The 21743-nt window shown below is 38.5% G+C and overlaps 1 protein-coding gene and 1 pseudogene across 1 annotated transcript in view; both read left to right on the top strand.

Annotated features, from left to right (window-relative positions):
- The window catches only part of SKA2 (spindle and kinetochore associated complex subunit 2), a 58159-nt gene that overhangs the window by 22602 nt on the left and 13814 nt on the right, over window positions 1-21743 (top strand). The window contains exons 3-4 of the mRNA XM_072638145.1: window positions 12281-12370; window positions 20536-20712. Of these exons, the coding sequence (XP_072494246.1) occupies window positions 12281-12370; window positions 20536-20712 (267 nt within the window). The remainder of the gene's footprint in view (window positions 1-12280; window positions 12371-20535; window positions 20713-21743) is intronic.
- On the top strand, window positions 14767-15807 carry LOC140528755 (RBPJ-interacting and tubulin-associated protein 1 pseudogene; annotated as a pseudogene).

The raw sequence follows: 21743 nt of genomic DNA, 5'->3' as shown, positions 1-21743 counted from the left end.
GAGGACAGTGGTTAATAAGTTTATTCTTTTTGAACTTTTTAAACTATAATGTGTTAAGTTTTTTAAAAAATTAGTCTAAGTTACTGTTTCATAGCTTGATTTGAAGGAAGCTGTAGATGAAAATGCTAGTTTCAGATACTATTGGAAGTTCTAAATCCTAAACTGTCAGAAGTTTTGTTAGTTTGTGAACAAACAATACTACTTGAAAAATGTTTGTTTAAAAATCTACCATAGCACAAGTCTTAAAGTACTGTGCAGTGCATGTGACTTTCAATTACATAATAATTTTTTGACAGTTAAAAATCCAAGGGAAAGCTATTATTATACTTTTAACTCAAAGAACTGTGGCATGATGAAGAAACTCACAAAGTTGAAGACCCTGGACACCAAGCCAGGGCTCTACACCTAGACACAAGGATAAACACTCATTAAGAGGTTGTTGAAGGGCATCTAAAGAGTGTCCTTCAGGGTGCAGAGTGCTCTGATTCTACAGTTTTCTTGGAGCTCACCCAGAGTTTCATCATCCCCCTGGAGCACTACATGACAAGCCTGATGCCCCTGCACAGGGCAATCACTCCCTGAAAGACTCCCCCCTCAAATCCATTCTTTCCATCCAGATGACTTCCTGAAAACCCTGGAGCATGTTGGCCCCCAGCACACTTGTGTCCTCAAGGGTGATTGGCTAGACCTGTATAGGTGGTTTTTCAAGTCCCGTAATTTTGATGGCTAATACCAGCAGAAGCATAGGAAGATACCTCTGAACCTGGAGGCCTTGCATCTGGAAATGATCTGTGAGGCAAACATCCTGATCTGAATGAAGGACAGGTCTAAAGTTGAGATCTTCAATCTTGTCCTGAAGCTTCAAGAAAAGTTCATCCGGGGGGCGGAGCCAAGATGGCGGAATAGAAAGGCACACATATGGAGGCTCTCCCCACACAGCCCATAAAATACCTGTAGAGAGGGACTCTCAACAAATTTTGGAGCAGCAGAAGTGGAGAACAACAGAGTGGAGGAGATTTCCAGCCCAGGGTGACCTGAAAGGCCCACGGGAAACGTCTGTTGCACCGGATGCAGAGTGGAGCCCAGCCCAGCCTTGGCTGCCCAGCACGTGGCTTCCGAACAGCCCTCGGGGTGGAATCTCCAGTCACAGAATCCCCAGTCCCAGTAGCAGCGGGTTTGGGTTCACAAAACCCTTAACCCACAGGTGCCAAAGGTCAGTGACTGGATTTTTTCAGCTGGCTGGGAAGGGGGAAGGGCCTTCCCATAGCTCTGGCCTCAGGTAGAGGTCACAGCAGGCAGGCGGCAGCATTTCTCATGGCAGCCCCCACAGCAGCCTGAATCCATTGTTGGATGGTAAAAACTCCCGGGGCCCTGAGGGGCTAATTATTACCTTGCCCCTGTGTAGAGGCCCTGAGGGAGCTGATCTTTGTCTCGCACTGAATGGCGGCCCTCCCCCAACAACTTGACTGAATCCTAGCCCCCCAGTGCTGGCTTGGTGGAACTGGAGGCCAGGTCACTGTGGAGAGGAAACTCTGCTAAGATTCTGGGCACAAAAATCTCTCCCTGCTCCCAGACCAGTGTACGCCCTTGATTGTGCCACCTAGGAGGAACTGAGATCTTACATACCCTACTCTTGACAAAGGACCCAAAAGTCAAATAACTGGTTGGGAAAATGCCCAAAAGAGGGGAAAAAAAATAAGACTATAGAAGGTTACTTTCTTGGTGAACAGATATCTTCTGCCATCCTTTCAGATGAGGAAGAACAATGCTTACCATCAAGGAAAGACATAAAAGTCAAGGCTTCTGTATCCCAAGCATCCAAAATAAATATTCAATGGTCTCAGACCATGGAAGAGCTCAAAAAGGATTTTGAAAATCAAGTAAGAGAGATGGAGGAAAAACTGGGAAGAGAAATGAGAGAGATGCAAGAAAAGCATGAAAAGCAGGTCAACACCTTGCTAAAGGAGACCCCAAAAAATGCTGAAGAAAATAACACCTTTAAAAATAGGCTAACTCAGTTGGCAAAAGAGGTTCAAAAAGTCAATGAGGAGAAGAATGTTTTAAAAAGCAGAATTAGCCAAATGGAAAAGGAGGTTCAAAAGCTCATTGAAGAAAATAGTTTTAAAAATTAGAATGGAACAGATGGAGGCTAATGACTTTATGAGAAACCAAGAAATCACAAAACAAAACCAAAAGAATGAAAAGATGGAAGATAATGTGAAATATCTCATTGGAGAAACAACTGACCTGGAAAATAGATCCAGGAGAGACAGTTTAAAAATTATGGGACTACCTGAAAGCCATTATCAAAAAAACGAGGCTAGATATCATCTTTTATGAAATTATCAAGGAAAACTGCCCTGATATTCTAGAACCAGGGGGCAAAATAAATATTGAAAGAATCCACTTATCACCTCCTGAAAGAGATCCAAAAAGAGAAACTCCTAGGAACATTGTGGCCAAATTTCAGAGTTCCCAGGTCAGGGAAAAAATATTGCAAGCAGCTAGAAAGAAACAATTCAAGTATTGTGGAAATACAATCAGGATAACACAAGATCTAGCAGCTTCTACATTAAGGGATCAAAGGGCAGGGAATATGATATTCCAGAAATCAAAGGAACTGGGACTAAAACCAAGAATCACCTACCCAGCAAAGCTGAGTATAATACTCTATTGAGGACTTTCAAGCATTTCTTGATGAAAAGACCAGAGCTGAAAAGAAAATTTGACTTTCAAACACAAGAGTGAAGAGAAGCATGAAAAGGTAAACAGCAAAAAGAAACCATAAGGGACTTACTAAAGTTGAACTGTTTACATTCCTACACGGAAAAACAATATTTGTAACTCTTGAAACTTTTTTCAGTATCTGGGTAGTTGGTGGGATTACACACACACACACACACACACACACACACACACACACACACATACACACACATACATGTCCACATACATAGATAGAGAGACAGAGAGCATAGGGTGAATTGAATAGAATGGGATCATATCGTAAAAAAATGAAATTAAGGGGTGAGAGAGAAATATATTGGGAGAAGAAAGGGAGAAATGAAATGGGGCAAATCATCTCTCATAAAAGAGGCAAGTAAAAGACTGCAGTGGAGGGAAAAAGGGTAGGTGAGAGAAAAAACCTGAAGCTTACTCTCATCACATTCAACTCAAGGAAGGAATAAAATGCATACTCATTTTGGTATGAAAACCTATCTTACAATAGAGGAAAGTGGGGGGAAAGGGGATAAGCAGGGTGGGGAGGATGATGGAAGGGGAGGGCAATGGGAGGAGGGAGCAATTAGAAGTCAACATTCTTGGGGAGGGACAGGGTCAAAAGAGAGAGCAGAAGAAATGGGGGCAGGATAGGATGGAGGGAAATATAGTTAGTCTTACACAACATGACTATTATGGAAGTCATTTGTAAAACTACACAGATATGGCCTATATTGAATTACTTGCCTTCCCAAAGGTGTTGGGTAGGGAGGGAGGGAGGAAGAGAAGTTAGAACTCAAAGTTTTAGGAACAACTGTTGAGTATTGTTCTTGCATACAACTAGGAAATGAGAAATACAGGTAATGGGATATAGAAAGTTATCTTGCCCTACAGGACAAAAGAGAAGATGGGGATAAGGGAAGGGAGGAATGTTAGAAGGGAGGGCAGATTGGTGATAGGGGTAATTAGAATGCACAGCATTTTGGGGTTGGGGAAGGGGAGAAATGGGGAGAAAATTTGGAACCCAAAATTTTGTGGAAATGAATGTTGAAAACTTAAATAAATTTTAAAAAAAAGAAAGTTCATCCAAGCTCAGGCTCATTGGCTCCTGGTGAAGGAAGGAGATGTTGCGGCAGGTGGGTCTGCATATTGACACCATCTTTGGTTCCCTGCCTGATGACCTGCAGGCTGTCTTGGCACCCCTGAGATCACCCTGCTGCTCTGGCTTCCAAAGACCCACAATTGGGAAGAGAGAGAGGAATAGAGGTTGCACAGTCCTGCCAAATGAGAAGTTAGATGACTCAGTGGATAGAGTGCCAGGTCCAGATTCAGGAGGACTTGATTTCAAATCCAGCCTCAGACACTTACTAGCTCTGTGACCCTGGGGCAAGTCACTTAACCTTATTTGCCCGTGTCCTTATCTATAAAATGAACTAGAGAGGGAAATGGTAGACCACTCCAGTATCTGTGCCAAGAAAATTTCAAATAAGGTCTCAAAGACTCGGACATGACTGAAATGATTGAACAACAAAAAACTTTTATTAAGCACCTCCTATATGCAGTGCCAGGCACTGCATTAAGTGCAGAGACTACAAAAAACAAAAGACAGTCCTTGTTCTCAAGGAGTCTCACAGTTAGGTGAGACAACATGCAAGCACTTATGTATAAACAAATTCTAATAGAATAAATTTGGAGATAATAAACAGAAGAAAGGCAACAGAATTAAAAGGAACGGAAAAAACTTCCTGTAAGAGGTGGAATATTAGCTGATACTTGAAAGAATCAGGGAAACTAGGAGGCAGATATGGTAAGGAAGAAGGCATAAAAGATAGCTGGTGAAAATGCCCTGAATCAGGAGATGCCCTGTCTTGTTTAAAGAACAGCCAGGAAGCCAGCATCATTGGATTGCACAGTATGTGGTAGGGTATAATGTGTTAAAAGACTGGAAACTTGAGGGGGAAAGGTAGGTTATGAAAAGCTTTTAATACTCATGATTTTATAATCAGCCCTGGAGGTTCTAGGGAGCCAGTGGTATTTATTAAGTGGGTGACATTATTACCTCTTTCCTTTAGGAAGTTCACTTTGGCAGCTTGAGTGGAAGATGAACCTGGTGTGAGGAGAGACTTGTAGCCAGGAGACCAACAAGCAGATTATTTCAGTAGTCCAAGTATGAAGTGATAGGAACTTGTACCAAGATGGCAGCAGCCTTGGCAACAGATTGGATAAGGAGGATCAGAATGAAGAGTAGAGAATGAAACCTGGGTTTTAATCTTTGGGGACTAGGAGTAATGAACAGTAATAGGGAAGTTAGGAGGAGAGGAAGGTCTTGGGGAAAAATATAATGAGTTCAGTTTTGGATATATTAGGTTTAAGAGGTCTATGAGATATCTGTTTTGAAATGTCCAATTGAAGATGAGATACTGGAGGGCAGCAGAGAGGTTGGGGCTAGATAAATATATTTGATAATTAGCACCTAGATGAAGATTCCAGCAAAGGAGACTGAAAAGTTGATAGGTAGGAGAACTGGGAAAGAGCAGTGTCCAAAAAACCTAGGAAGAAGACTGTCAAGGAGTAGAGGGTGATGTACATTGTCAGAGACTTGTAGAGAGGTCAAGAAGGATGAATTTTTAAAAAGTCATTATGTTTGACAGTTGAGAGATTAGTGAGTTTGGATGCAACAATTTCGTTTGAATGATGACATCCAAAATCAGACTGTAGAGAGTTGAGAACTGAGTAATGGAAGAGGAAGTGGAGACATAAATTGTAGTTGACCTATTTATTTAATATTTTATTTTTTTCTAATTACATGTAAAAACAATTTTTAACATTCTTTTAAAAAAATTTGAGTTCCAAATTCTCTTCCTTACTCCCCTTCTCCCTCATTGAGAAGGCAAACAATGTGTTATAGGTTATACCTGTGCTGATGTGTAAAACAGTTCTATATTAGTGATGTTATGAAAGAAAACACATTCCCTCCCCCCAAAAAAAAAATTCCAGAAAAATAAAGTTTTAAAAAGTATGCTTTGATCTTCATTCAGACTCCATCAGTTCTTTCTTTGGAGATGGACTGCATTTTTCAAAATTATCTTAAATCATTATATTGCTGAGAATAGCTAAGTTGTTCACAGTTGATCATTGTAAATTATTGTTATTATCATGTATACTGTTCTCCTGGTTCTGATCATTTCACTTTGTATCAGTTAATATAAATCTTTCTAGGTTTTTCTAAAAGTATTTTGCTTGTCACTTCTTAGAGCACATAGTATCTCATCATAATCATATTCTACAACTTGTGACATTCCCCAATTAATGGGTATCCCCTCAATTGCCAACTCTCCCACCCCAAAAAGAGCAGCTATAAATATTTTTGTACACATAGGTCATTTTCTTTCTTTTCTTTTTTTAAATCTCTTTTGGATACAGACCTAGTAGTGGTATTCCTGGGTCAACTGGTATACGCAATTTTATAGCTTTGGGCATAGATCACATTGCTTGCTCCAAAATGCTTAAATCAGTTAACAATTCTGCCATCAGTGCTTTAGTGTTCCAATTTTCCCACATTCCCTCCAGCATTTGTCATTTTCTTTCTGTCATATCAGCTAATCTGTTAGGTGTGAGGTAGTGCCTCAGTTATTTCATTTGCATTTCTCTAATCAATAGTGATTTAGAGCATTTTTTCATATGACCATAGATTGCTTTGATTTTTTCATCTGAAAACTGCCTGTTCATATGCCCTGACCATGTATCAATTGGGAAATGACTTGTATTCCTATAAATTTGACTCAGTTCTTTACATTTTTTGAGAAATGAAGCCGTTATCAGAGAAACTTGTAGAAGTATTTTTCAATTATGATTACTATATATTTCCTTCCATTTGTTTTTCATTTACATTTTCATTTATTCTATTCTGTCTCCTTTCACCCTGTCCTCCTTGAAAAGTGTTTTGCTTCTGACAATCACCTTCCCAATCTGCCATTCTTTCTATCAATTCCCCACTTCTTAAAATCTTTCCCTCTTACTTCCTTGTAGGGTAAGATATATTTCTATTCCCAACTGAGTGTGTATATTATTTCGTCATTAAGCCAATTCTGATGAGAGTAAGGTTCAAATATTGTTCATCACCCTTCCAACTTCCCCTCTACTGTAAAAGCACTTTAATGCCTGTTTTATCTGAGGTAGGATATCCCATTCTAACTCTCCCTTCCCCCTTTTCCAAATTCATCCCTCTTTCTCAAACTTTAATTTTATTTTCTCTGATATCCCATCATAGTCATTCCTCTTTCTCACCCCTTTATTTTAACCTTATTGAACCCCTATGATTTCTCTTTGCTATTTACTTTTTTATGTTTCTCTTGAGTCTTATATTTGAAAGTCAAATTTTCTTTTCAGCTCAGGTCTTTTCATCAGGAATACTTGAAAGTCCTGTATTTCATTAAATATGTCCATTTTTCCCCCCAAAGGATTATATTCAGTTTTTCTGAATAGGTGATTCTTGGTTGTAATCCTAGTTCCTTTGCCTTCCAGAATATCACATTCCAAACCCTCCAGTCTTTTACAGTAGAAACCGCTAAGTGTTACATTATCTTGACTGTGGCTCCATGATATTTGAATTGTTTCTTTTTGGCTGCTTGCAATATTTTGGTCCTTGACTTGGGAGTTTTGGAATTTGGCTATAAGATTCCTGGAAGTTTTCATTTTGAGATCTCTTTTAGGAGGTGATCAGCGGATTCTTTCAATTTTTATTTTACCCTCTGGTTCTAGGTTATCAGGGCAATTTCCCGTGATAATTTCTTGAATTTTGATGTCTAGGTTACTTAATCATGGCTTTTAGGTAGTCCAGAAATTCTAACATTACCTCTCCTAAATGTATTTTCCAGGTTAATTGTTTTTCCAAAGTGATAGTTCACATTTCTTACATTTTTTTCATTTCATTTTATTGTTTCTGTATGTCTCATGGAGTCATTAGATTCCACTTGCCCAATTCTAATTTTTAAGGAATTATTTTCTTCAGTTAGTTTTTGTACCTCCTTTTCCACTTGACCAATTCTACTTTTTAAGGAGTTCTCTTCAGTGAATATTTTGTATGTCTTTGTCCATTTATCAAGCTGTTGACTCTTTTTTTCATGATTTTCTTATTACTCTTGCTTCTTTTTCCAATTTTTCCTCTACCTCTCTTATTTTGACATCTTTGGGTTTTTTTTTGTTTTTTTTTTTTGAGATCTTCCAGATATTCTTTTGGAGCTAGAGACCAGTTTGCAATTTTTTTTTTTTGCTCATTTTTTTTCCCCAGTCTGTTTCTTGCTCTGCTGCCAGGGTAGAATGGGCATTATCCCAAGCTTTAGGTTTTTCATTCTGCTATTTTCAGAGTTCTGTAAGTTTTCTGTTCTTTCAAGATGGTATGATCTAGTTACTGCTCTCCTGGCCTATTCTCTGTTCAGTGAGCTACCACAAGCACTCTTTTATGCACCAGAACTATGACCAGAGTCCCTACTGCCTTGTGGCATCCTCTAGTATTCTAGTGATTCTTTTCACCTAGGGACTGCAATTTGGAGCCACATATGGGAAGTACAACAGAGACATGCAACCAGTGCCAGCAAAGGATCCCATGTAATCTCCTTCTGTTCAGTTATCTGACCCCCTTACCATCTGTGGACTGAGAGCTCTAGAAGCCTCTGCTTCCAATTCATTTCCCATCCCCTCTCCAGTTCACTACTAGCTTGCCAGGGCATGGCCTATGTTAAACTATGCTCCACTTTCTCCCCAGTGAGACAGGTCTTTCCTGCTGACCTGAGTTGTCTTGGGCTGGAAAGTTATTTTACTCTTTTTGTTGGTTCTGCCACTCCAGAATTCATTTTGCAGAGTTAAAGTTATTTGGAGGGAAATTTGGGAGAGCCCTAAGTGAGTCCCTTCCATAAAAGACAATAACTAGTGGGGATAAATGGATCAAAGTGAGGGTGTTTCATTTTTTTTTTTTTTTAATTTTGGGAAAGATGACTTTTTTGTAGCAAGTAGGGAAGGAACCAATTGTCAAGGGGAGACTGGAGATGATAGAAGGAGCGGAATGGGATCACTTGATTGTCTTGACAAAGAAAAGGGCCATCTCATTAAAGATGAAAGTGGAAATAAGTGGCAGAAGGCATTTTAGGAGATGTAAGCTGAAGAAGATAGGAGAAGAACCTCTGTTATTAGCCTCAGTTTTGGCAGAATTTGGGGGGAATATGAGACAAGGTTCTCAGCTGAGAGGATTGGGAAAGGGTAGTCCATGGTGGAAGTTTAAAGAGGAATAAAAAGATCTGGAAAAGCTATTCTGCTGAGTCAGATAGTGGGTTAGTTAAGGAGGTATAAAAACATTTCCTTGTAGCAGTAAGAACCCACTTGAGATTATGTCACATGAATTTGTAGTGGACCTTGTTAGTGCAGTTTCATCATTTTTTGTTGAAAATGAATGTGTTCTTTTCTACCCTTTCCTACTTAACAGCTATATACTTGAGTTAGGCTTGCATATCTCCCAAGGGAAAAGATAATGCTTGTTCATTGTAGTTGGGCAAATCACATCAATAAATTTTATTCATGATTGGTATTGTGAGTAGTGTCCAAGTACAACTTTGCACAAATTTCAATTCACTGTGGCGTCTTATTTACTATAAATAACAGTGAGAGAGACCCAAAAGAAAAGGTTTAAATTTGATGCTAAGAAAGGTATTTTTGATTGAATTTGTATGCTCTTAAATTGATAATATGTAATAATACTATCCTCAGGGAAACTTAAATTCAAAAAGAAAGTTCATTGGAAAGAGCATTTGTTTTATCTCTTGGAAAAAGTTTTTTAGAAAAAAATTTCCCTGTAACCTATCTCACTCTGTCCTCATGCCCAAATGTGGTGAGAAAGATGGAAAATAAAAGGAAAAACTAGAGAAAAAAATTGTTTTATCTCTAGCCTTCCCATTTAACTCATTCAGCAATTTTTTTTTTTATTCAATACCTATTATACATGTACTTTATAGCAAAGGTCTTGATCTTTTGTGTCGTGGATCCCTTTGACAGTCTGGTGAAACCCATGGACCCCTTCTCATAATAATGTTTTTAAATGTATAAAATACACAGGATTACAAAGGAAAACAATTGTTTTGAAATACAGATCCCAAGAACCCCTCATCTATGAGAATGAACGCTCTTTAGGTGATGAGGAGAAAGGACATTCAGTTTTTTAAAACTTTTATCTTATTTTTAAGGATGTTTTTAGTTTTAATGTCAAATTACTTTTGAAATCTATCCCTTTTCCTCCTCCCCTACCCACTGACCCATCTTTTGTAGTAAAGATTTTAAAAGAAGATAGGTTTAAAAAAGTAGTTCAATAGAACTAACCAACATATGGGCTGTGTCTAATAATACGTGTAGACATGTTCCACGCACATAAATCCTACATCACTACAATGAAAGAAAGGTAAATTTTTTCAGCTTTTCCCCAGAGCCATGCTTGGTCAGGATGACTTGCTATCATTGTTTTTTTTCATTTCCTTCCCTTTCCCTTTCTTCCACCCCTCTTCTCTTTCTTCTTACTTTGATGTCATTATGAATATTTGAATTTTTTTCTCCTGATTTTTTTTACTTTCTCTGCATTAGTTCGTATATTTTCATGGATTCTTCAGGTTCTTGATTTCATGTAGTTCAGTAATATTCCATTATATTAATTTACCACAGTTTGTTTAGCCCTTTCCCAATTAATGGGCATGTACTTCATTTCTAAGTCTTTGCTACTTGTTATGGGAACAACATTCACGTCTATTACCTCCTGAATTTTTTTCTCCATTAAGTTATTGACCATTTCTCCCACCCCAATGGCAGTAATTTTCCCATTTTGAGCAGTACCAGTAGTATAGTCTGCTTCTGAGACCATACAGACCGTTGATACCCAAAATTTTAACTATTGGGCTACATATGTAGCATGCAACCCTTTAAGACTTTTTATTGTTTATATTACAACATTACACTAGGCTCTCTCTATAAAAGAGAACAAGTTAGTAAGCGTTTTCTTGGTTAATAATAGTTGTAAGTATCTCATACCTATCAGATTGGCTAATATGACAAAAAAGGAAAATGACATGTTGGAGAGAATGTGGGAAAATTGGGACACTAATGCACTGTTGGTGGAGGTGTGAACTGATCTAGCCATTTTGGGGGGGGGGGGGGGCATTTAGAGCTATGCTCAAAGGGCAACCAAACTGTGCATACCCTTTGACCCAGTAATACTGTCACTAGATCTTTATCCTAAAGAGATTATAAAAAAGGGGAAAGGACTTACATGTACAAAAATATTTGTAGCAGGCCTTTTCATGGTAGCAAAATATTGGAAATTGAAGGGATGCCCATCACTTGGGGAATGGCTAAACAAGCTGTGGTATACGAATGTAATGCAATACTATTGTGCAATAAGAAATGATGACCAGGCAGATTTCAGAAAAGCTTTTAAAGACTTGTATGAACTGATACAAAGTGAAATGGAGAGAACCAGGAAAACATTGTACATTGTGTCAGCAACAGTGTGTGCTGATCTACTATGAAAGACTTAGTTTTTCTCAGCAACACAGTGATCCAAGATAAGTACAAAGGACTGATGATGGAAAATGCTATCCGTATCCAGATAAAGGACTCTGAGTGCAGATTTCATACTTTTTTCACTTACTTTATTCTTTTTCATGTTTTTTTCTGTTACTGTGACTAATATGGAAATATGTTTTACATGATTGCACATATATAACCTATATCAAATTGCCTACCATTTTAGGAAGAAGAGGAGGGAGGGAGAAAAATTTGGAACTCAAAATCTTGTAAAAATGAATGCTAAAAATTGTCCTGACACATAATTGGTAAAAATTAAAATACTATTTTAAAAAAATAGTTTTAAGTCACAGTCAAATAATCTGAGAGTATCATTGGTTATTAAATCCATTTTGAACTTTATTTAAGTCCCTATAATGTAAAGTAGTTTTCCCCTTCCCCCTGACTCTCATTCCCTCTACCTCAAAAGATAATATAGTATTTGTTTTATGTGAACAATTTATTTAAAATTTTTTTCCTCTTAGAAAGAGAAGGCATAATCCCCTCTTATACAATATATTCCATGTTTATCTATTCTGATAACATTTTGCCCAGAAATTTTTCAGGTCCTAAACATACAGCATAACTTAATGATTTAAACTTGGAAAGATTGAGGGGAGGGCTTGTTTCTTAACCATGTATTGTTCCAACAAAAACAGCATATAGTTAGCTGCAGAGTTTCAGTATTTCTTGGGAACTTTTGAGTTCCTTCCTAGTTCACAGGAAAAGGATATATATAAATACAAAAATATGTAACCTTACAGTGACTCCTTATACCACATTGTTTGATCTTTTTAGTCATTATTTTTTTCTGTTGACTTTTCAATTGCATGTAATATTTTGACCTTCAGTTAAAAATCTAAGGGAAAGGGAGGAATGGGTAATAAAACTATTAAGCTACATTTTGGTTATGTGTTTATGCTTCATAAATTAATACCTTTTTGTCTACTCTTGCATGTCTTAGTTCCAGAAAGCAGAATCTGATCTGGATTACATCCAACACAAGCTGGAATTTGAAGTCAAGAAAAGTCTTCCTGATGATTCATCAGAAGAGGTAACCTATACAATAAATATATTATTTTAAAATATTTTGAAATAAGATATTACTCTGTGGCTGTGAGATCTTATGGCATATATGTTGTTGGTAATACTGTAATCAAAAGCCATTTGATCTTGTGTGATTGTAACTGTGTATGTTCCTTCTAAGCAAGAGTCACCTCTTGTCTGAGTCTTCCAATAAGTTCTCCAAAGGAGGTCAATCTAACATACAGGGACCTTTTTCACTTTTTCTTGAGAGACAGTGGAAGGAGAACTGATTCTGGAGTTAGAGGACTGAGGTTTCTAATCTTGTCTTTGACTTACCTACCCCATGAGATCTCAAACAAGTAACCTCCCTCAACTCTTTGGACTTCAGTTTCTTCATTTCTAAAATGAGGGGGTTGGCTTAGATCAGGGGTGGGGAACCTGGGGCCTTGAGGCCACATGTGGTATTCTAGGTCCTTCTATGTGGCCTTCTAGGTCCTTCGGTGTGGCCTTTTGACTGGGTTCAAGTTTTACTACCCAGCTCTAAATTTATGATTTTAAGATTATGAGAATACCAATCAGATACACAGGCCATTTGTTCTTTTTTCAAGCATGCTTTTCTTTACTCCATTTCTCCTTTAATAGTTCTTTATTTTAGAGCTGTGTCCTTCAATATAATCTTGGATTTTGAGTTGTAATTAGGAGTAGAGAATGACAGGATGCATATCATTGACAGAAGATGCTTTCTAGATCTAGAGATATCTAGGAATAATCTAGAAATAAGAAATCCTATGAGTACTGACTTGTACCCTCACTACAGAAATAAAAAGGATTAGAAATGCAATCTCTGAGATGAACAGGACTCAAGATTTTTAGAAAGCACTTTCCCATAAGAATTCTTAGAATTCAGTAGACCTGGTCTTTCAATGAAATAGAGGACTTTCAAACATTCTTGATGAAAAGACCAGAACTGAAAAGAAAATTTGACTTTCAAGCACAAGAATGAAGAGAAGCATGAAAAGGTAAACAGCAAAGAGAAGTCATAAGGGACTTACTAAAGTTGAACTGTTTACATTCCTACATGGAAAGACAATATTTGTAACTTGAAACTTTTCAGTATCTGGGTACTGGGTGGGATTACACACACACACATGCTCACGCACATGCACACACACATAGAGACAGTGCACAGAGTGAATTGAAGAGGATGGGATCATATCTTAAAAAAATGAAATAAAGCAGTGAGAGAAATATATTGGGAGGAGAAAGGGAGAAATGGAATGGGGCAAATTATCTCTCATAAAAGAGGCAAGCAAAAGACTTATTAGTGGAGGGATAAAGAGGGGAGGTGAGAGAAAAACATGAAGTTTACTCTCATCACATTCCACTAAAGGAAGGAATAAAATGCACACTCATTTTGGTATGAAAACCTATCTTACAATAGAGGAAAGTGGGGGATAAGGGGATAAGCAGGGTGGGGGGGATGATGGAAGGGAGGGCATGGGGATGAGGGAGCAATTTGAGGTCAACACTCATGGGGAGGGACAGGATCAAAAGAGAGAATAGAAGCAATGGGGGACAGGATAGGATAGAGGGAAATATAGTTAGTCTTATACAACACAACTATTATGGAAGTCATTTGCAAAACCACACAGATATGGCCTATATTGAATTGCTTGCCTTCCAAAGGGAAGGGGTGGGGAGGGAGGGAGGAAGAGAAGTTGGAACTCAAAGTTTTAGGAACAGCTGTTGAGCACTGTTCTTGCTACTAGGAAACAAGAAATACAGGTAAAGGGGTATAGAAAGTTATTTGGCCCTACAGGACAAAAGAGAAGATGGAGACAAGGGCAGAGAGGGATGATAGAAGAGAGAGCAGATTGGTGATAGGGGCAATTAGAATGCTTGTTGTTTTGGGGTGGGGGGAGGGGACAAAAGGGGAGAAAATTTGGAACCCAAAATTTTGTGAAAATGAATGTTAAAAGTTAAATAAATAAACAAATAAAAAAAAAAAGAATTCAGTAGACCTGATTTTTCTTCCCTGCTCTCTTTTTCCTCTGTCTTATTATGATACTCCCTAGTTTATAACCTAGTTGCCTTGACTCAGTGGTGGCTCCTTATAATTTGTATGGAGAAGGCTGTGTATTATAGTGGAAAAAACACTGGATTTGAAATCAGAGGATCTGAATTTAAATATAAGTTTTATTATTTAATACCTATACAACTGGGCAGTTCCTCTCTGGAGCTCAGTCTCCTCATCTATAAAATGAAATTGGATAAGATTATCTTTTAAGATTTCCTCTAGCTCTTAAGTTGAGTGCTCTGGTCTATTCTATCTTTCCTACTACCTTCTTTCTTCTAAGAGAGTTGGTATGGGGGGGTCCGAGTAGCGCAGGCCATGGGGAAAGTGGGCTGGGCACTGACCTTCCCCATCCTCCCTTAGAGAATGGGAGAATGGTCATGTCCTCAGCGCTCTTTGCTACAAGAGTGGTCAGGACTGCTTAGGGGGCTCTCCAGACCCAGTGTCACTGGGCATCTGGGAACCGCCAGGTCAGCAGGTTCCTGCTCCCCCCAGATTCAGCAGCAACAGCATGAAGTCTTCAGAAGACTTTACCATCAGTGGGATTTAGGCCCTCCAGCTGCAACACAAAGGCCAAGGTGGCTACCAGGTCAAGTCCAGCATTTCCTACATGCATGAGACTGTTTGGCAGCCTTCAGGAGCTCAGCCAGCCCCATCAGAGTTTGATCCTCCTTGGGCAGACAAGACCAGATCTGGGAAGGCCATACCACCAACCCCTAATTCTGAGGGTACAAAATGGATCCTGGATTCAGACCTGACCAAAGGCAGCAGCAGTACCTCTTCTCAAATCCCCAGGAAAAAAATTAAATATAGGCTCATCAGGCACACACCGTTCTACTGTGATGAGATTCTCTTTGGCTCATGAGAGGAGGGACCCACATGGGAGGCACCGTGAATAAAGAAGGAAGACTCTCTGAAGCTCCAGCCCCTCCTTTGGACCCCACCATCAACATCCTGGGCTAGTTGCTCACCCCATCCCAAGGAGACCCTACTGTGGGTCATTCACCTTATGTCTTCCTCTGAGCCAAAGAACAGGAATAAGTCAGACATTTGGCAGAGGCCCTGGGATGGCTCCTTCAAGGGGAGGGTGCTCCTGGTCATTTACCCGCCTGAATGCCTCCCCTGTGGGACACTCCCTTGCCACTAGTCCCTTCCACCAGAGGGGGCAGCGGCAGGCTTGGGCTCAGACAGCTGTGGTGACCTTCTGGAGCCGTTTGGTGACCCCCAGAGCTCATTCTGTCAGCTTCTCAGAACCAGCTACTCCCCAGAAGTATCTGACCACCCCCAGGCCAAAGCCACCCTGGAAGTGACTTGGGACCCTTGCCTCAGTATCAGCTGTGGGAGCACAGACATGGGGCATGGACTTGTGTCAGGTTTTAATCTCATCCCATCCTTGGGGAGCCCCTTCATGAGAGTGGGAAGAGTGACTCCCAGTCCTTGAGAGCAGCTCTGATTCATTCAGATGCATATACACTATCTGCTTTAGGAGGGTCAGTGTGTAGACCCCATCCTTTAGGAGAGAAGGTTCTGTTCCTCCTTCTACCTTGTTCCCTTGTCCATAGCTAGAGGAGTTCACCATGCTACCCAATAAACTCTACTGTTGCCAAGCCCCTCAAAGAAGAGAGTTGGTATGAATTCAATGTTTCCCCTTTTTCTTTCACCAGTTATCTAATGCCACCTTACTTAAGCAACCTTATTCCCATTCATAAACAAATATCCTTTTGTTTCTTCTCTCCCATCTCTTGCCATTATGTCAGGACAATCTCTCCATTATTTCGTCTTCTCTTCATTGCATTCATAAGCTAAAACATTATCCCCAAAGAGCTGTTGAGCATGAAGAGTAGTGTCAGTGACACAACTGGATCAGAGGGAAAAAAAGCTATATATTCTAAAGTAAAATTAGACAAGATTAAAAAAAATCAGTTCCATTAACATGAGAGACTCTTGAACATATCCAAAAGACCTCTTCAGAATCTTCTCAAAACTCTCTCTAGCTATTTCATCCATCCAGATCTAATTAAATCAATTTCCTCCTTCCTCTCAAATCTCTCCTAACCCCCAGCCTGGTTCTTTGCAGAAGTGGGTAACCATGGCTATAGAATACTGTGTATAATGTCAGACTTTTAAAAATATGTTGTTTAGTTTCTTGAAGTTTTTTCTTGCTTCCTTTTTTTATACTTTATTATAAGGAATGGCTCTCTAGGAATGGGAAAGGGGAGATGCAGTGGGAACTCTAGGTGGTGTAAAAATGATATCAATAAAATTCATTTTTAAAACTCTCAGGCATCAGCATTTAAGTAAAAAAAAGTTCATTTGTGGTTTTATTTAATTACTAGTATAGAAACTGCTAACCTCCACTGAAAGTGTATATTATTTCATTATGTTCTAAGAAATGATGAGCAGGCTTCTTTTAGAAAAACCTGAAAAGACTTACATGAACTGATGCAAAATGAAGTGATCAAAACCAGGAGAACAGTGTATACGGTAACAGTAATACTGTATAGTAATCAACTGAGAATGACTTAGCTATTCTCAGAAATATAATGATCCAAGGAATTACGATGAAAAATGTTAACCATCTTCAGAGAAAGAACTAATGGAGTCGGAATGCAGATCAAAGCATACTTTTTTAGAAATGTCTTTTTTTGGTTTGTTTTCTTTTTTTTTTTCTCTTTTTGCCTCTCAGGTTGCTTTATTTAAGACTTGGGAGATGCAGAACTAATTAACAGCAAATTTTCCAACTACCCTCCCACCTGTTCCCCTCAAAAAAATCTGTTTATGAATCTCTGAAATATTGATCCCATTCTTCCCTGTTCCTATACACCTCCCAGGATACAGAGAACTTGATCATGACCTCCCAGACCTTAAAATAATTTGTTGGGTTCCTCATGTCTAGTCTCATCTCCTCTGCCCAAGGATGGTTTAAGCCCTTCAACTTGAATGCATGGTGGAGCCTAGAGGGGTAACAGGGAGAGAGGAAAATGCATCCCCCTCTGTGAAAGGAGCTGGGGAATAGAGAGTGGTGAAATGAGGAACCTCATAACTAGGGGTTATCCAGGGCTGAATGGAGGGCCTGGAGCTAGGGGAAAAGGTATAGGTCCACCAGGGAAGGAACCAGCTGCCTCAAAATCTTCTCGAGGTGAGTTGCTATTGCTGTGTTTGCCCTTCTGATGTCAGTTTCAGAACCAAACCCAGACAACATCTTTCTCAAGTTCCTGCTCTTCCACAGTATTGCTGATTTGCTGAAGTGTGGGCTTGGAGCACTGGAGAAACATGGTTTCCAAGTTTCCCTGAACTCCATTCACAGTGTTTGTACACTTCCTCTTTCTGGCTCTTCATGGCTTCTATCCTTACCACTATGGTGAAACTGCTTTGCTTTTTTAAAGGCAAGTTTGGCTGTCTGATGGCTACATCCAGTGTACTTTTATCTGTTCTTATTTTCTTTGACTTCTGTTGCATTTAGATATTGTTGTATCACTCTCTTTCTTAAAACTTTTTCTTGCCTTATATGACACTACACTATTCTGTTTTTCTAACTTCCTTTTGTTTCTTTCAGTGCTCTGCATCCTACTCTAATTTTGGGCATTCCAAAAGGCTTAATTCTATTTTTGTTTTTTTTTTTTAAATTAAGTTTTGTTTTCAGTTCTGAATTCTCTCCCTTCCTCCAGTCATTGATAAGGCAAGAAAAACAAAGCTGATTACAAATACGAATAGTCATGCAAGACAAATTTCCCACATTAGCCATGTCCAAAAAGAAGAGAGAAAAATATGCTTCAGTTTGTACTTGAGTCCATCAGGTCCCTATGTAGAGATGACTATCATGTTTTCATCACGAGTCCTTTGGGTTTGTGATTGGTCTTGTGTTGATCAGAGTTCCTAAGTCTTACAAAGCTGATTATTTTTACAGTATTACTTTTACCATGTAAATTGTTCTGGTTCTGCTCACTTCACTTTCCATTCGTACAAATCTTCCCAGGTTTTTCTGAAATCATCCTCTTCATCATTTCTTAAAACATAATAGCATTCTATCACATTCATATACTATAACTTGTTCAACCATTACATAATTGATAGGCATCCCCTTAGTTTCCAATTTTTTGCTACCACAGAAAGAGCTGTTACGAATCTTTTTTGTACACATGGGTCATTTTCCTTTTTATTTGATCTCTTTGGGTTATAGACATGGTAGTAGTATTGCTGGGTCAAAGGGTTTTCAGTTTAATAGCTTTTGGGGCATAGTTCCAAACTGCTTTACAGAATGGTTAGACTAATTAACAGCTCCACTAACAGTACATCAGTGTGCCTGTTTTCCGACAACCCCTCCAGCATTGGTCGTTTTCATTTTATGTCATCCTAGCCAATCTGATAGTTAGGAGGTGATATCTCTCACAGAGTAGTTCTTAGACTCACATTAGATAATGTGTATAAAGTGCTTTGCAAATTTTTAATGTTCTATGTAAATGTCAATTATGATAGCGGTTTGGTATTAATCCCAGTTGAAGCTAAGGGCAAGGAAGGAAAGAAACAAGCATTAAGAGCTTACTATGTGTCAGGCACTGTGCTAATTACTTTGCAAATATTATCTCATTTGATTCTTACAATAACCATGGGGAACAGTTGATATTATTATTACTCCTATTTTACATTTGAAGAAACTGAAGTAAGCAGAGGTTAAGAGACTTGCCCAGGATCACACAGCTCTAATAAGCATCTGAGACCCATATTTGAACTGAGAATATTCTGAAAAAGAGGGATGATTAATGCATCAGAAATAGGGAAGGTATAAGAATGGTGAAATTTGGTAATGAAAGGAGAAAAAAATGTATTCCTCTGAACTAGAAGGGAGGAATGAGAATATTGACATAGAAATGAACATTCTAAGGCCATAAGGAGAGAAGCCTGGGCTTCTACTGGAGGTTTTCAAGTTCCTTTATAAAGTAGAAGGTAAGGTAGTCTACCAGAAGAGAGTAACAGGAGGTTGGGACTAGAAGCTCAGAAGATTGACAGTTTGAATCTGCTAATATGGGGAATTAACAAAAAATTAATAAAAGGACTGCAAAGCCATAACTAGCAATTCATATGTACGCTTGCAGAGAGGGCAGAAAATTGGCTTGTGACAAGTAGCATTTAGTGTACCCTCAAATAAACTTTTTTTTTGAGGTGGTAAATCAATTTTTAAGCATGTTGTATTGATACTGATTTCTTTTAAACATCACTATTAAGTTTCCAATGGTAATCCCTCTCCCCAAAACAGAACCATCCCTTGTAACAAATAAATACAGACAAGCAAACTAATCCACGCTTTGGTCGTATCTGAAATTGCTTGCTGCACTCAGCACCTATTGTTCATTAACTCTTTGCTGATGGGCAAGAGGTGTCCTTTACCATCAAGTCTTCTGAAGTCATAATTTGTCATCGCTGCATTTACTGACACTCTAAAATCTTTTAATGTTGTTTTCCTTTACATTATTGTGATGATCATGAAAAATGTTCTTCTGGTTCTGTTTCACTATGGTTCAGTTCATATAAATCTGACAGGGTTTCTCTGTATGCTTCATAATTGCCATTTCTTATAGCACCATAATATTTTTCCCTTACATTCATATATCCAGTGTATTTAGGCATTTCCCAACCAGTGAATACTTGCTTTTCCTTCCAGTTTTTTGCTATTATGAAAATCACTGCTCCAAAATATTTTTGTATATATGAAACCTTTCCCTTATTTTTCAACCTCCTTTGAAGTTGAAGTTTTGACCCACACTAGTAGCAGTGTGGGTCAAAGGGTTTGCTTCTCTTTAGTGACTATTTTAGTGTAATTCTTCATTGATGTAGGACTTTAGAACTTAAGTTTTCATGTATATATGATTTTATATGTAAATACACATGTATATGACTATGCATATGTATACATACATATTTATAATTGCTTTGAAGGCAGGGCCTCTCTCACATTGAGGGGAACAAAGTATATCTAAATAATATCCTGAATGTATTTGGTAATGAATAAATACCAATTTAGATGTGATTTGCTAAAGATTTGCTATACTGTGATGTGATTCATTTTTTATTTAAACTTAATGTAGTTTCTCCTTTCTGTGTATGTTTTCCATCTGATATAGGAAAATCCACTTACACTGTTAAAGGAATTGTCAATGATGAAGTCTCGATATAAGACTTTGTGTGCTCAGTTGGAACAAGTTGCTGTTGAACAGAAAGAATCTATGAACTGTATTCGTGCTACTTTGAATAATACCATGAAAATGGTACAACAACTAGAGCAACAAGCAAATCTGGAGGTAATGCTTATTTTAAGTTTTCTGTGTCACAGAACAGAAAAAACAAATCACTCATTGAAAATGTTTAAAGGACTTTCACACTTAGGGTTATAACAATTGATTTGACATATATCCTTGGGTTTCCTAAAGTCACAATTCAAATCATCATCTTTTTGCACTCTAAATTCAGGTCCCATAATAATATGTAGTTAGCCCTTAGTATATTATGCTTCATTTGGGGGAAGGGATTAAGTTATTACTTTGGGAAAGGGAAACAAGTTATTCAAACACTAGCAATTCAATCTTTCTTTTAGAAACAACACTATCAGGATTTCAGAAGAACTTTTTGTTCCTTTTATCTGTGACTGCAAGAAACAGCTTCTGTCAGCAAGTGACTTCAGAGAGATTGCAGCTAACTGAACTGAGTTCCTTCAGTTGCCATTCTCTGCATCCTAAACCCTCTCTTATCTCCACCCTTTCTTCCTTCCTTTCTGTCGAATAAGAAAAGATAACTTATTTTTTTCCCCAGCTTAACCCTTCTACTTGTATCCTCTACCCCATCCTTTCCTGCCTTCCCAAAGCACATCGCTTTGCTCTCCTGCATCTTCGATCCTTCTCCTTTGACTTTAAAAGATCTCTTTCAAAACCACAGGAAAAGTAATTTTGAATAATTCTGCCAAATTCATATCTAGCCTGTCACATTTTGTTCCATTATAGAAGTCTAAAAGAATTGGGTCTTCCAGCCCTTGAAACTGAGACTTAAAGAGTGAAACAGCTTTCATCTTCACTATTGGCTGTAGTCTTCTATTGGTTTGTCACTTACTTTATTGTGCTTACGGCAATAAAAGTTACAAAGTTTCTCCTAAGAAATATACAAGAGAACGGCCTATAGAGGCCTTTTGGTGCAATGGATAGAGACCCAGGCTTGAAGTCAGGAGACCTAGGGGTTCAGATCTAGATTGGCAATGTGGTGCAGAAAGAGCTGTGGATTTGGAGTCAGAGAACCTAGGCCCTAATCCCACATCTGAGTTTTCCTTAACCCATGAACATTA

This window comes from Notamacropus eugenii, chromosome 2 (genome assembly GCF_028372415.1).
Source record: "Notamacropus eugenii isolate mMacEug1 chromosome 2, mMacEug1.pri_v2, whole genome shotgun sequence".
Taxonomy (NCBI): domain Eukaryota; kingdom Metazoa; phylum Chordata; class Mammalia; order Diprotodontia; family Macropodidae; genus Notamacropus; species Notamacropus eugenii.
This window is presented reverse-complemented; position numbering and strand designations above follow the sequence as displayed.